Genomic DNA, 16,122 nt, shown 5'->3' with positions numbered 1-16,122 from the left:
GATCCCACATGCCGTGGAGCGGCTAGGCCCGTGAGCCATGGCCGCTGAGCCTACGCGTCCGGAGCCTGTGCTCCGCAACAGGAGAGGCCACAACAGTGAGAGGCCCGCGTACCGCAAACAAACAAACAAACAAAAATTATTCAGGCTTCTCATCTGCTGCTAAGAAGAAGACAGCAAAAAACTTAATGTGAATATTTCATTATCATGTTCTGCAAGGCAAATATCAATAGATGATTCCTTGAACCATGTATCAAATTCAAGAGATGTGTTACTTCAATACATGATTCAAGGCAAATTAGAAGCAAATTTCTATTCAAAATATGAATAATCAACAAAATGGATGTTTATCTGACTTATAGTACTTAAATGTTAAAAAGAAATATACCATACAGTTGAGTTTCTTTGACTCATCATAACATATTTTTTCATTCAGTCATAAGTATTCAATGACCAGTTGTTTATTCCTTTTTTATGGCATAAAGTATTACTCAATATGGCTATTGTAAAAATGTTTTATCTATTTCCCATTAATCTATATATTGTGACCTTGATAGCACACTATTTTGATTAAAGTAGCTTCATAATACATCTGGAATCAGTAAATGTTAGTACTCAAATTTCTTAGCTTTTCTCAAAGTTGTTTTGTCTCTTTCTAGTTCCTTTGAATTTTTTAATGGATTTTAGAATAAGCCTGTCAATTTGTACAAAAAAAAAGCATACATATATTTTCTTGGGGGATGTGTACTATCAATAGATCAATTTGGGAAGAACTGACATCTCAATAATAGTAAGTTTTCTGACCCATGAACATAATATATCTTTCCATTATTTAGGTCTTTAATTACTATCAGCCTGATTTTATTGTTTTGAGCTTATGAGTTTTTCACATCTTTTGTCATAGGTATTCATAAGTATTTCATACTTTATTGATGTTACTATGAATACATTATTTTTGTAATTTCAATTACTAATTGTTCCTTGATGGTATATAAAAATACAATTGAATATTGTATATTGATTCTATATCCTGCATTGTGAAAAACTCTTTTTTATAGATTCCATAATTTTTTTCTAATAAACAATTCTGTCTGCAAACAAAAACCATATTGTTTATTTCTATATAGATGATCAATTCCTGTACAAATGAAAAATTTTCTTTTTCCTTTCCAATATAGATGCCTTTTATTTCTTTTTTTTTCTTCTATTGAACTGACTGGCATCTCCAATACCACGTTGAACAAAAGTGGTGAGAGAAGACATCCTTATTTTGTTCCAGATCTTAGAGGAAACACATTTAATCTTTCAACATTATGATGTTGGCTCTAGGTTTTTTATAGGCTCTCTTTATCAGATTTATATTCTTTTCTCTGAGATATACTTTATCTAATATTGATACATCCATTCAGCTTTCTTTTGTTTAGTCTTAGCATGCTATGTATCTTTTCCATCTTTTTCTTTTTAATCATTTTTTAAATATTTAAAGTATTTATTGTAAGCAAAATATACTTGGGTCTGGCTTTTTATACAAGTTGATAATCTTTGTCTTTAAATTATGGATGTATAGAGCTGCTACTTTAATATAATTCTTGATATAGTAAGGTTTCAGATTATAATTGTGCTGTGCGTTTTCTATTTGTCCCATCTTTGCTCCTGTTTTCTTTTTTTTTAGATTAATTGAATATTTTTTACGAGAGCATTTAATTTTTGTTGTATTACTAGCTACTTATCATTGTTTTGTTAATTTAGTGGTTGCTTTAGGATTTCTAACATACTTCTGAGACTACCTTCAAATGATATACCACTTCACATTTAGTATAAGAACCTTGAAAAACAATGCTTTCATTTCTTCCCTTGAGTCTTAATGCTGTAGGAGTCATGCGTATATCTTATGCATGTGATAAAAACCTCAAATTATAGTGTTTTTTGTTTGTTTGTTTAACCACCATTTGTCTTCCAAATGTTCCAGATTTATATAATCAAGAATAACCTTAAATGTTTACACATGTAGTTACCATTTCAGGTGGTTTTCATTCCTTTCTGACAACTGGTGTCATTTTCCTTGTGCCTGAAGGACTTTAAAATTTCTTATAGAGCATGTCTCCTGCTGACGAATTGTTGCAACTATTCTATGCCAGAAAAAGTTTGTAATATCACTCTCACTTTGAAAAACATTTTGGGTATATAAAGGACTTCATATGGGCAGGGTTTTTTTATAGTGCTAAAAAGATGTTGTTCCACCTATCACTTGCATCTTTTTCAATGAAAAATGATCCATTATTCTTATTTTTATCCCTCTCTGCATAACATGTGTTTTCTCTGGAAACTCTGATATTTTTTCTATTTATCGTTCTATTTATCGTTGAGAATTTGATTAAAATGTGACTTATGGTAGTTTTCATGTTTCTTGTGTTTAGAATTCATTAAGATTATTGAATCTATGGGTTTATACTTTTCATAAAATTTGAAATCTTTCTGCCATTATTTCATTTTTAATTTATTTTTATTTCTTATACAGCAGGTTCTTATCAGTTATCTATTTTATACATATGAGTGTATATATGTCCATCCCAATCTCCCAATTCATCCCATCACCACCACCCCTCCCCCCACTTCCCCCCTCGGTGTCCATATATTTTTCCTCTACCTCTGTGTCTATATTTCTGCTGCAAACTTGTTCATCTGTACCATTTTTCTAGATTCCACATATATGAGTTAGTATACGATATTTGTTTTTCTCTTTCTGACTTACTCCACTATGCATGACAGTCTCTAGGTCCATACACATCTCTACAAATGACCTAATTTCGTTTCTTTTTATGGCTGAAAAATATTCCATTGAATATATATACTACACCTTCTTTATCCATTCGTCTGTTGATGGGAATTTAGATGCCTCCATGACCTGGCTATTGTAAATAGTGCTGCAGTGAACATTGGGGGGCATGTGTCTTTTTGAATTATGGTTTTCTCTGGGTATATGTCCAGTAGCGAGATTGCTGGGTCATATAGTAATTCTATTTCTAGTTTCTTAAGGAACGCCCATACTGTTCTCCATAGTGGCTGTATCAATTTACATTCCCACCAACAGTGCAAGAGGGTTCCCTTTTCTCCACACCATCTCCAGCATTTGTTGTTTGTACATTTTCTGATGATGCCCATTCTAACTGGTATGAGATGATACCTCATTGTAGTTTTGATTTGCATTTCTCTAATATTAGTGATGTTGAGCATCTTTTCATGTGCCTCTTGGCCATCTGTATATCTTCTCTGGAGAAATGTCTATTTAGGTCTTCAGCCCATTTTTTGATCGGGTTGCTTGTTGTTTTAATATTGAGCTGCATGAGTGGTTTATATATTTTGGAGATTAACCCTTTGTCTGTTGATTCATTTGCAAATATTTTCTCCCACTCTGAGTGTTGTCTTTTTATCTTGTTTATAGTTCCCTTTGTTGTGCAAAAGCTTTTAAGTTTCTATAGGTCCCATTTGTTTATTTTTATTTCCATTACTCTAGGAGGTGGATCAAAAAAAGACCTTGCTGTGATTTATGTCAAAGGCTGTTCTTCCTGTGTTTTCCTCGAAGAGTTTTATAGTGCACGGTCATACCTTTAGGTCTTTAATCTATTTGAGTTTATTTTTGTGTATGGTGTTAGGGAGTGTTCTAATTTCATTCTTTTACAGGTAGCTGTCCAGTTTTCCCAGCACCACTTATTGAAAAGACTGTCTTTTCTCCAATGTATATCCTTGCCTCTTTTGTCATATATTAGTTGACCATACGTGCATGGATTTATCTCTGGGCTTTCTATCCAGTTCCATTGATCTATATTTCTGTTTTTGTGCCAGTACCATATTGTCTTGATTACTGTAGCTTTGTACTGTAGTCTAAAGTCAGGGGGTCTGATTCCTCCAGCTCCGTTTTTTTTTTTTTCCATCAAGATTGTTTGGCTTTCTGGGGTCTTTTGTGTCTCCATACAAATTTTAAGATTTTTTTGTTCTAGTTCTGCAAAAAATGCCATTGGTAATTTGATAGGGATTGCGTTGAATCTGTAAGCTGCTTTGGCTAGTATAGTCATTTTCACAATATTGACTTTTCCAATGCAAGACCATGCTATATCTCTCCATTTGTTTGCGTCATCTTTGATTTCTTTCATCAGTGTTTTATAGTTTTCTGAGTACAGGCCTTTTACCTCCTTAGGTAGGTTTATTCCTAGGTATTTTATTCTTTGTGTTGCAATGGTGAATGGGATTGTTTAACTAATTTTTCCTTCTGATCTTTCATTGTTAGTGTATAGGAATGCAAGAGATTTCTGTGCATTAGTTTTGATCCTGCAACTTTACCAAATTCATTGATTAGCTCTAGTAATTTTCTGGTGGCATCGTTAGGACTCTCTCTGTATAGTATCATGTCATCTGCAAACAGTGACAGTTTTACTTCTTCTTTTCCAATTTGTATTCATTTTCTTTCTTTTTCTTCTCTGATTGCAGTGGCTAGGACTTCCAGAACCATGTTGAATAAGAGTGGCAAGAGTGGACATCCTTGTCTTGTTCCTGATCTTAGAGGAAATAGTTTCAGTTTTTCACCATTGAGAATGATGTTTGCTGTGGGTTTGTTGTATATGGCCTTTATTATGTTGAGGTAGGTTCCCTCTATGCCCACTTTCTGGAGAGTTTTCATCAAAAATGGATGTAGAATTTTGTCTAAAGCTTTTTCTGCATCTATTGAAACTATCATATGGTTTTTATCCTTCAGTTTGTTAATATGGTGTATCACATTGATTGTATATATTGAAGAATCCTTGTCCTCTTTGTCTCCTGTAATAATCTTTATTTTAAGGTCTATTTTATCTGATATGAGAATTGTTACTCCAGCTTTCTTTTGATTTGAATTTGCATGGAATAACTTTTTCCATCCCCTCACTTTCAGTCTGTATGTGTCCCTAGGTCTGAAGTGGGTTTCTTGTAGACAGCATATATATGGGTCTTATTTTTGTATCCATTCAATGAGCCTGGGTCTTTTGGTTGGAGCATTTAATCCATTCACATTTAAGGTGATTATCAATATGTATGTTCCGATTACCATTTTCTTATATTATTTTGTGTTTGTTTTTGTAGGTCCTTTTCTTCTCTTGTGTTTTCCACTTAGAGAAGTTCCTTTCGTCTTTGTTGTAGAGCTGGTTTGGTGGTGCTGAATTCTCTTAGCTTTTGCTGGTCTGTAAAGCTTTTGATTTCTCCACCTAATCTGAATGAGATACTTGCTGGGTAGAGTAATCTTGGTTACAGTTTCTTCCCTTTCATCACTTTAAATATATCATGTCACTCCCTTCTGGCTTGTAGAGTTTCTGCTGAGAAATCAGCTGTTAACCTTATGGGAGTTACCTTGTATGTTATTTGTCATTTTTCCCTTCTTGCTTTTAATAATTTTTCTTTTTCTTTAATTTTTGTCAGTTTGATTACTATGTGTCTCAGCATTTTTATCCTTGGTTTTATCCTGCCTGGGACTCTCTGCACTTCCTGGACTTAGGTAGCAATTTCCTTTCCCATGTTAGGGAAGTTTTTGACTATAATCTCTTCAAATATTTTCTCAGGTCCTTTCTCTCTCTCTTCTCCTTCTGGGACCCCTATAAGGTGAATGGTGTTGCGTTTAATGTTGTCCCAGTGGTCTCTTAAGCTGTCTTCCTTTGTTTTCATTCTTTTTTCTTTATTCTGTTCTGCAGCAGTGAATTCCACCTTTTTGTTTTCCAGGTCAGTTATCCATCCTTCTGCCTCAGTTTTTCTGCTATTGATTGCTTCTAGTGTATTTTTCTTTGCAGTTACTGTATTGTTCATCTCAGTTTTTTTGTTCTGTAATTCTTCTAGATCTTTGTTAAACATTTCTTGCATCTTCTTGATCTTTGTCTCCATTCTTTCTCTGAGGTCCTGGATCATCTTCACTAGCATTATTCTGAATTCTTTTTCTGGATGGTTGCCTATCTCCAATTCATTTAATTGCTTTTTTGGGGTTTATCTTGTTCCTTCATCTGGTACATAGTTCTTTGCCTTTTCATTTTACCTATCGTTCTGTGAATGTGGTTTTCATTCCACAGGCTGCAGGATTGTAGTTTTTCTTGCTTCTTCTGTCTGGCCTCTGGTGGATGAAGCTATCTAAGAGGCTTGTGCAAGCTTCCTAATTGGAGGGATTGGTGGTGAGTAGAGCTGGGTGTTGCTCTGGTGGGCCAAGCTCAGTATAATCAGAATCTACTAAAGAAATAAACCAAACCAAATCACATACTTTATTGTAGATACAAATAGATTTTGGCATTCACCTCTTGAAGAACTATAAAATAGTTGTATTGTATTCTCCCTTCCTTTGTAGTATAAACTCTCGCAATTTTCTGATCCCATTTTTAAAGTTTTTCTGTCATATTTCAGTCAAGATGAAAATGCTGATTTACATGGGTAAACATCTAGCAATATCAGTAAGAAAAAAGGAGTCCAAATGATCTACCAAGATACAGTGTCACAAACAAGTATGATAGGAAAATAAACTGAATGATTTTCTATGAGAAATTATCAGAGTTGGACTAAGGCTGCCTAGGCGATGGGAAAAGCTGAATTTAGAATTAACATCAACTGATTCCACTCTTTACTATTATTGATGACCCTCAGATTACTTTTAAGTACCATTTCTGTGACATGATCTTCAGCCAAAATGATCTGTCTCATTTGCTTACCATTCAAAATGACATTTTCCTGGGATACTAAAATCATAGTACACATTTTCTCTGGTCAAGTTAAACTTTGTTATGCTTTTATAAGTACTTAGATCAATCTGTTTTCAAGTCCTGGCCAGAAAAGTCAGCAAAGGTAGTTAGCATCAAACCTATATTGTTCAATAGATTTTCTTTTCTTTTCTTTTCTTTTTTTTTGCTGTATGCGGGCCTCTCACTGTTGTGACCTCTCCCGTTGTGGAGCACAGGCTCCGCACGTGCAGGCTCAGCAGCCATGGCTCACGGGTCTAACCGCTCTGTGGCATGTGTGATCTTCCCGGACCGGGCAACAAACCCATGTCCCCTGCAACAACAGGCGGACTCTCACCCACTGTGCCACCAGGGAAGCCCTTCTTTTTTTAATCTATACTTGACTTATAAGATTTTGAAATATTTAATTCTGCTCAGATTATCTGTGTCTATATAGGATGTTTTCTTCAAAGTTTTGAATAACCTTATCTTAAATGCAGAAAGGTAAATTAATTATTATCTGGTCTAATCTAATATGTAAATTCCAGAGCATTTGATTTTACAGCTACTACAAAAATACCTACAGTTATTTTGGATGTTAAAATAAATCAAAAGAGACTCATTACTATAAGGCTCTGTTTAAAATGTTGTCATTTTCATGTTCAGAAACTTGACATAACTCTAAAATACCCTGCAGGTCTAAGTTTTCTGTAAATTCTATAAGAGCTCTTGGTCAAAAACAATGAAATTTGAATTAACATGTACTTGTTAGAAGCATATCATCCTCCAGATACACAAATTATCTTTTGAGACTTAGGAAAAATAAACTAATGAAATAAATATCTGATCAATAGTATATTCTGTATTAACCAAATTTTGGATAGGGAGGATTTCTTTATTATTTTTAAATTATTTAAAGTAGTACCTTAAAGTGGTTAATGATATAGTTTACAAAGTATTCATTAGCAATTTATCAAAGAAAGCCAGAATATGGTTCTTCAATTAGTGTAGAGGTTTTATTGTTTGTTATAATTAAGAGTTCTATTTATTTCATCTTGCATTTATTGGGTTGGCCAAAGGGTCTGTTTAGGTTTTTCCACAAGATGTTACAGAAAAACTAGAATGAACTTCTTGGCTAACCCAATATACTCACATCTTTCTCTCAGATAGCTGTGGAGTTTTGTGTACCTGAAAATCCAACCTAGTGATCTTATTACCTTTTCTTTTATGATATTCTTAGTTTGCCTGAAGCAAATTTGCTCAGAGGGGAGGGCACCTGGAAATTGTGGACCTCTTTGCAAACAATATATAATATTGGTAAACCCATCCTAAATTAAGTAAAAAAAAAAAACTTTCACCAAACAAGCTATTGTCTTTTGCTAGTTCTGACTTAAATGCTAATAGGCTATATAATACCCAAGCCTAGAATAAATTAGTAAGGAAGATGTAAAATTGAGTAAAATCACTCTATACACTTTTTCACTAAGAAATTGAGGTCATAGGGAAAATATGAATATTATTTTAATTTAGTGTCCATAGAAGAATAGTTTGAGAACTACTTTCCTGAAGAAATAGCCCTTTGCCATTTTTTAAATTTTTCTTTTTTCTTTTGACTGAAGCAAGGCTGCTTTCTTTTTATTCTAAACAAATACGACCATGTGATTCTAATGGTATATGCTCTCTGTCTGTGACACTTCTCTTTATCAATTGTTCTGAACTTCAGAAGGAGAGTTTCTATCATGATGCTCTCTTTTGGATTCCAAATTTAAATAATTTTTCCCTATCTAGGTTATTTCCTCATACTTTTGTTTAATTAAAAAGTAAAATACACTGAATGAATCATAATTCAGGAAATAACTGAATGTTTTTTAACTTGGGCCAAGTCCTCCTTGACTGATCCTTCTCAGGCATTGTCCATCACTATCATTTTAAAGAATGTATTTAAACATTCAGACACAAGCATAATTTCCACCAGAGGAACAAGAGAACTGCCTCAGCATAATCTTGGTTGGAGCCTCTTTTCTTCTGTTTTGTTTGTTTAAACAGAGGTAAAGAAGAGTTGGCAAAATCACCTGGAATATGGTGTCAGGAGTCAGAGTGCAAGGATTAAAAATCTAGCTGTACTACTTACAATCCTGTGGTTTGGGGCAACTTAATTACCTGTCTATATCTCAGTTTTCTCATAATCATAAAATGATTATGTAATCATTTTAACAAAGGGATCCATAATTGTACCAGAATCATAGGGCTGTTCTGAATATTAAATTCCACAATATAAATATTCAGCTTGATATCTGGAAGACAGCAAGCTCTTAATCAATGTCACCCATTATGATTATGACAAATATGTATTCACTCAGTGATATTTATTGAGTAACTACATGCTCTATGATAGGGATAAAATAATGAGCAAAACAGAAACATCTTGTCCACTGGGCAATTGTAGTTAAAGACAAACAGAAAAGGAAACATGGATATTAATATATGGCTACAATAAGAAATTGAAGACAGAGAACACTTACTCTAAGAACATAAAATAAGGGGATAAAATAAATTTAAAAATTTTTAAATGATTTTTCCTGGGGGATCAATGAACACTTCTTTAAGAAAGGTACAGAACTTTTATTGACAACATCTCAGTAATGAATAAGAATGAATACAGAAAAGGGTGGATTGAGGGAAGGAGAACCACTATGTAATAAGGAAAGGAATTAATTTTGTGAGGCCTAAAGGCAGAGAAAAATGGTAAAGAAGAATGTTGCCTGTGGAAGACAGGGGAGAATGGTGGGGTTGTGATGAGTGAAGGACCTGGATGGCAGACAAGAGTCAGCTCTTTCAGGGCCTAACTGACCAGGAGATAGAGTGTGGTCAGAGTGGTGGAAATGCTTTGAAAAATAAAAGGAGAGCCAGGATATGGGGAAAAACTTTAGATTTTTATCTTATAAATTTTCATTGACTCTGGTGTGGAGAAAGGATTACAGGTGGCAAAATCAATGAGGAAAGAGGATGCAGATGGCAGTTGCAGAAGTTGAGTTGAAAGATGACAGTATTTTAAAATTAGGTGTGGACAATGGATATGGAGAGATGTGAGGCAGACATAGGGGAGGACATTTTTGAAGGAAAAGTGACAGGGCTTGGTGGAATATTGAAAATCAGGGGAAAGAGAATTCTGGTAAATATGATCCTGGATTTCTGGCTCGTACAACCTAATGTATGGCGAGCTATTCTCTGAGATAGAGAAGAAGAAAATTGAGCAAGAGAGAAGGGAGATTATGAGCTCAATTTTATGTGTGCTGTATTTATATTGTATCTGTGATATCTACCAGAAAGGTCAAGTGGATGTGTGAAACCTGAGTTCATGGGGGAAGTGGGGGGAGAGGGGGTTGTGGGTGTGGGGAGGCAGAGCCTAGGTTTTGAGATGCAGCTCTGAAATACAGTTTATGGGTGGTAACTGAAACCATGGAAATAGATGCCTGCACTCTGTGAGAACTGAGAAAACTAAAAAAGCAAGTAGTTAAACACGACATCTTTTCTCCTACTCACATCACTATAAACTGCAAGAATAGAAATATTTCTCTTTGGTTTCTTAGTTTACTACATATAGAATTTTGGACAAAAAATATGCATATCAAAAATATATAGTGATCTGAATGGCTAGGAAATGATATACTCTAAAAATTACATTCAGACCGTAAAGTAGAAAAAATAGATGATTAATAGCATAGGGCAAGAGCCTATTACTGTAAGAGTTAGGATTCTTAATGGTGTCATGGTTAAGGTAGTAGAATACTGAGATTTGTTTATGTGTGTCTGGTGGAGTGGGATAAGATAAAGGCTGGGTTTCTGCAGTAATTCAGTTTACTACTGTCTTATTGCTACCTTTATGTTTCAACTCCATGATAATTTGACCTTTCCAGAATTCTGAGATTAAGAGCAGCTTTCTGCTGAGCAACTTCCATCTGCTGTTTGAACAACAAATAAAGCCAACTGAGCTACTTATGCTTATCTAAAACAATGTTCTTAACTAGTATGAGACCAAATGAATAAAGAGAAGATCAGAAAATGAAGGAAGAGAAAAAGAGCCAACTCTTTTTTATATGTGAAGATTAATTTAGCATAATGGTCAGAATTGATGAAACAAAATGTTAAATATCAAATGTGATATCACAGAACGGTGATACAGTAATGACCCAAGTAATCAAAATGATCATGCAGGTTTATATACTTCATGTGTTCATTGGTCATTATGAACGATATGTAGATTTCCTGCATGGATTATGATAGAAACCAAAGTAAATCCACATTACTGAATTATTTTACATATTGTTTTCCATTCCATACTTAACCTTGGAAATGCTGTCCTTTCTGGGAAATGAACATTATTCTTACTGCGTATTATAATAATATATATTGATAATAGCTTATTGCTTAGTTTAGTAGCATGTTGTCAATCAATCATGAGCACAGAACCAGTAGTCTATGAATGTTTAGGAACATATAAAGTCCGTGAGAATACTATCAGTGTTGACTGATTTGTCCAGTGAGAAATTAAAATTTAACTAAAGGATTTAAGCATGAATAAGAATTTTAAAATAAAATTAGACCTGATTTTCAATATTTTACACATGCAAGCCCTCATTGGAAACCCTCATTCCAAAAGTAAATATGACTTGGGGTGGCACTTGGCTTATTTTCAGAATTCTTTCCATTTACAACCCTTTGTGTGTATAAACACTGATGTATATTCAAAAGTAAGGGATTGGAAGTTAAATCTGATGGATATTTCATCCCTAACTGAGGTTATTAGTTATTAGTTTTATTTTTAAATTTATTATATTTTCTATTTCCAAATTGTCCAATTTACATGAAAGTCTTCTGAAATTACTCATGCCAAGTATGCCTTATTTACTTAAAACTGTAGTTTTATAAAGAAAAATCTTTTAATTATTAAATATTATTAAACATTAATATTCCCAGAAATCAGATATTTGAGCTGATTTGAAGACTCAAAACTGAAAGAAAAAGACTCAAAACTGAAACTAAAACTGAAACTGAAAAAAAAAGACTCAAGACTGAAAAACAAATCTATTTATTCCCTGAACTGTCTGAGACACAAAAATATCAATTTCAATAAAATAGTAATTAGTAAATCTTTAACCTAACTGGTTTTCTTTTAAATATATAAGGTGAATTGCTAAATGTTTATGAATGATTTCCTAAAACTAAAAAATTACATTTCCTCAACTAAAGGAGGTAAAGCCCAACATATTTTATTTTTAAAAACGATCTAAAACTATAGGTCACTAGTGAATACATAAATCAAATAACTTCGTAGTATTAATAGTACCCCAAATTATAATCATTTTGGTAAATTATCTTAATTGATTGAATAATAGATAAATTTATATTTAATCGCCTATATATGGAAAAAACTTTCTCATACTCGAAAATTGCAAATTAAATTTCTTTGTCTTTAAAATCATAATGTTACATATTGTCATCACATATTAGATTATGTTCAAGGCTCTTAAAATTCAAATCCACATAATCCATATAATTGAAATTTTTTAAGTATAATTTTTGTATCTTTAACTTCACATTTGTCAACATAATTGGAGACCACCTATGGTATTATTTTGTTTTATGTGTTCTTTTTGTGACTTAACTTTATAAAAAGTTGATTCAATCAAGCAAAAGTTTAAAACATTGCTTCTGTTTCTAATTTTTATTTTTACTGAAAGGTAAATTTTATTAAAATTTCATTATTATTTTCCTATATCTCTCCTGTATTTCTTCTTCAATAATATATTCTGATATATGAATTTAAATGCAAATCTTTTCGTATCATCACTATACGCCAAAAGTAGTAATGATCTAGTGTAGAATGAATCAATTCTTTGAAAATGTCAAACTCAGAAGGAGGTTATGTGTGCGAATGTTTTCTATAAGTCTTGAAAGTAGAAGAACTGTGCTCAAAGAAGTGTAATATTAGATATAAACAAGAAATAAATGTTGACCTGCTCACTAAGAATACACAGTTCCATACCGAGACAATGAATCAGGACAGAAAAGTGAAAAGGGCATTAGCAAGAGTTTAATTCTAAGACTTTAAACAAAGCAAAGGTGTTCATGAAGTAGGATAAAAAGGGAAGTTAGGATAGAGAATAGTAACACTGTCCTTCATGGGGAAAAAAAGAGAGAAGATAATCTTGCTGTCTGGTGGCCTACTGTCCACCTCATTACTCCTGGAATATAGATTCAAGCCACAGGGATCCTAGGTAACCTGACAAGTCAGTTTCTAGGCCAGTATATGAGATGCATTTGAATGGTGTTTAAAGGAAGTTCCTCCTCATATCAAATAACTGGGAGACTGATGTATGTAATTTAATGACAGAAGATGACAGAAGAATACTACAACCTCAGAAATATGAGAACCACTCTACATGGAGAGTTATCAAAATGCATATATATTCAATATGTGATTAAGCTCCGAAAACTTGGGGAAAGAAAAGCAATATGCATGAGCCAATAGAAACTAAGGAGGAAACTTTTAATGAGGTTGCAATTTGAGTAATAAAAACCGGGTTGGCATCTCTTAACCAAAATTTTCAACTTGAAACGTTTTAGACTTAGTAACTACCCAGAGTGCACAGGGTCGGGGGAAACGAGTGGAAATTGAGGAATGCTTGGATGTCCCATGGGGACTTACTGTACCTGTGTCCACATCCTTCACCTGTTGCCTGGCTCGAGTTGGCCGGTTCCACTTTGAGCTCTTGCAAGACAAGCCCTTTTTCGTGTGGTCCAGGAAAGTCCATGCCTGGCACCTCCTCCTCTTCTAGGGACTCCACGTAGAAGAGAGTCCTGGCCGGCTGGTGGGTGCCCTGCCCGGGCGCCCCTTGCTGCAGCCTCGTGGCCACTGGCAGCAGGGTGCCATTCAGTGGGTCGAAGGAAGAGGAGGAAGAGGACGGGGAGGCAGAAGAAGAAGAGGAGGAAGAAGAGGAAGGCTTCTTCCAGAAAGTGCTCACGCTGCCCTTCTCTTGGCTTTTGAGCAGGCGGCTCTGGCTGGGTCCCCAGTGCTCGAAGCTGCTGCTGCTGTCTTCTTGCAGGCAGCTGCCCCCGGCCGGAGCGCCGGGGGACTGCGACGGGTGGCTGAAGAGTTTCCAGCGGAGTCGCAGGATGTGCTTCACATCAAAATCTTTTCGCCCAGAGCCTGACATGCTTGACGCAAGGAAGGCAAACGGGATTCAGCGGATGCAGGAGTAGACGGGTCAGCGGGTGAGGGAGGCCAACGGAGCCCGGGGTTGGAGGAGGGGGAGGGAGGCGCCCTCTGCACCCTGGCAACAGACGGGACCAGGCGGCTGCGCGCCCTGCCAGGCGACGAACGGAGCGCGGACAGCAGAGCCGCGCGGCTCAGCGGCGGTCAGGTCCGCAGGACCCGCGCGTGGTGAGCTCAACGGCCGGGAGCAGAGGAAGGAGCTGGATGCAGAGGGCTGAGAATCCCCGATCTCCTTGCGGGGTCCCCGTGGTTACCGCGCGGGGAGGGACGACCCTGATGCTGGAGATGGGCGAGGGAGAGAGGTCTGCGCGCTCCGAAGCTTCGGAGGCAGCGACAGCTGAATACACCTCCCTGGCAAGCACCGGTGGCAGAGCCTCAGTGGAGAAGCTGTCGGCTCCCCTATCCTTGCAGCTTAGAGTTCAGTGCCTGGGGAGCGCAGAGAGAAAGATCCCCAAGTCGCGAAGAAGCGCACCCCCCTCCCCTCCGCCTTCTCGTTGCACCTGCGCTCCTGTCACTGGTCTCTCGGAGGATGCTCTGAGAGCTTGCGGGTACCTCTGAGAAAGTCAAATGCCTTCTGCAAGGCGAGAAGGGGTGGTTTTATCTAGTCAGTTTGTAAAAGAGAAAAAAAAAATCTATTCCAGAAAATATAGGAAGGCAAAAAGAAAAGCCCGCGCCGGTAAACCTGTCAAGGTCCTCACAGTACAATTTTCTCTCTGCCTCAGCGCCTCCTCCTCCAGCGTCAGTGACGCAGATGTGCACTGGGGCCTATACGGAGAGATGGAGGGAGGGAGGGAAGGCTTCAATCTTCTTTATGCAAGTGTGTCTGCTGCTCTTATTGTCCCCTTGCGTGGGTCCTGTCACCTTTGTTCGTTCTCTTTCCTCACTACATTACTACGTAGCAATAAAAGTAAAGCAAACAGGCAATATGCTTTAGCATCAGTAGACACCAAACATGAATCATGGCAGCGTAAACTTAACAGGCTGCCATCGGTTTTCAGGTTGCAGGTTAATGGCTTGAATTATTTAATAAGCCACATCCTTTAACCTTTAGCCTTAGTTTCTCTGTAGTGAGAAGAAAGAAAGGAGGATGTTGGCGTCAAAGTGTGATGATGCCACCATTCTGACAATTACATTGTGATTCTGCCATTAATGCACTCAGGCAGTGCTTCACCCTGGGGGCCAGAGGCACGCAGTAGAAATCTGAAGATGGGCATCTTAGCGCAGGGGACGAGTTTTGCAAAATCAGTGTATTTGGTGCGTCGCCTTAGAATGAAAGCTGTTCTGTAAACCAAGAAGTGTAATAAAATAAAATAAAATTTCAAGGCATAACCTTCTGGTACATAAATCATGATATAAAATGTATGGAAGAATTTAGGCAATAAATGAGTATATCCAAAGGCTACTATTCTGCAAAAATCTCTTGTTTGAAGAAGGAAAGATGTGTTTTTCCTTATATTTAGAATGATGAGGATTATGATCCCTTTCTAGCTATGACTACTTAGAAATTTTTCAGCTTTTCCTTTAATGAGCAATTAAAATAGAACCCAGGCACCTTTGCTAAAGCTAAACTGGGGTCAAAGAAATAGTAGTTTCCTTAACTCAACAAGGAATATGGTTGTTTAATGAAATGAAATTCACAGAAATTTATGAAATCCAAAGCTTCAGCAACCCCCAACAGGGCACGGAAAGACAGAAATCAAATATTAAAGTGCAGTTATATTCCTGTTCTGTTACCCCATTGTTGAGCAGTAAATTTAAACAGAAACTGAAGCTAAATTTTCAGTCCTTCCTAGACAAAGTTGGACATTTTAATAAAACAAGAAATTAAGCACACAAAATCCCTACTTTAGAGGAAGAAAAATCACTATTGTGCATTTTAAATATTGATTTATGCCACAACAGCTGGACTGCAATCCCCTGTGCCTTGATTTTTTCTTTCAGTATTCAGTGTTTAAATAAAAAAAAGTAAAAAGCCCTTTAAAGCAAACAATGGTGACAGATCATTTTTATCCAAGAACTGAATCAAGTAAGTATTTCCCTTAGGGAAGAAAACAGTGTATGAAATTACACATCACAAGCAGGGCAGAGAAAACTTTCCATCAGAGGTAATATAGAAATATGAAGTGTATATAA

General features: G+C 36.0%; 1 protein-coding gene across 2 annotated transcripts in view; it reads right to left on the bottom strand.

Moving 5' to 3' along the window:
* Positions 1-13,930, bottom strand: part of KLHL1 (kelch like family member 1) — a 374,004-nt gene extending 360,074 nt beyond the window's left edge. For both annotated transcript variants that reach the window (XM_019945984.3, XM_019945985.3), the window contains exon 1: positions 13,428-13,930. In XM_019945984.3, the coding sequence (XP_019801543.2) occupies positions 13,428-13,930 (503 nt within the window). The remainder of the gene's footprint in view (positions 1-13,427) is intronic.
* Between the last annotated feature and the right edge of the window lie 2,192 nt (positions 13,931-16,122).

The sequence above is a fragment of the Tursiops truncatus genome, chromosome 18 (assembly GCF_011762595.2).
Source record: "Tursiops truncatus isolate mTurTru1 chromosome 18, mTurTru1.mat.Y, whole genome shotgun sequence".
Taxonomy (NCBI): Eukaryota; Metazoa; Chordata; class Mammalia; order Artiodactyla; family Delphinidae; genus Tursiops; species Tursiops truncatus.
The sequence above is the reverse complement of the archived record's forward strand: the minus strand, read 5'-3'. Positions and strand labels throughout refer to the sequence as shown.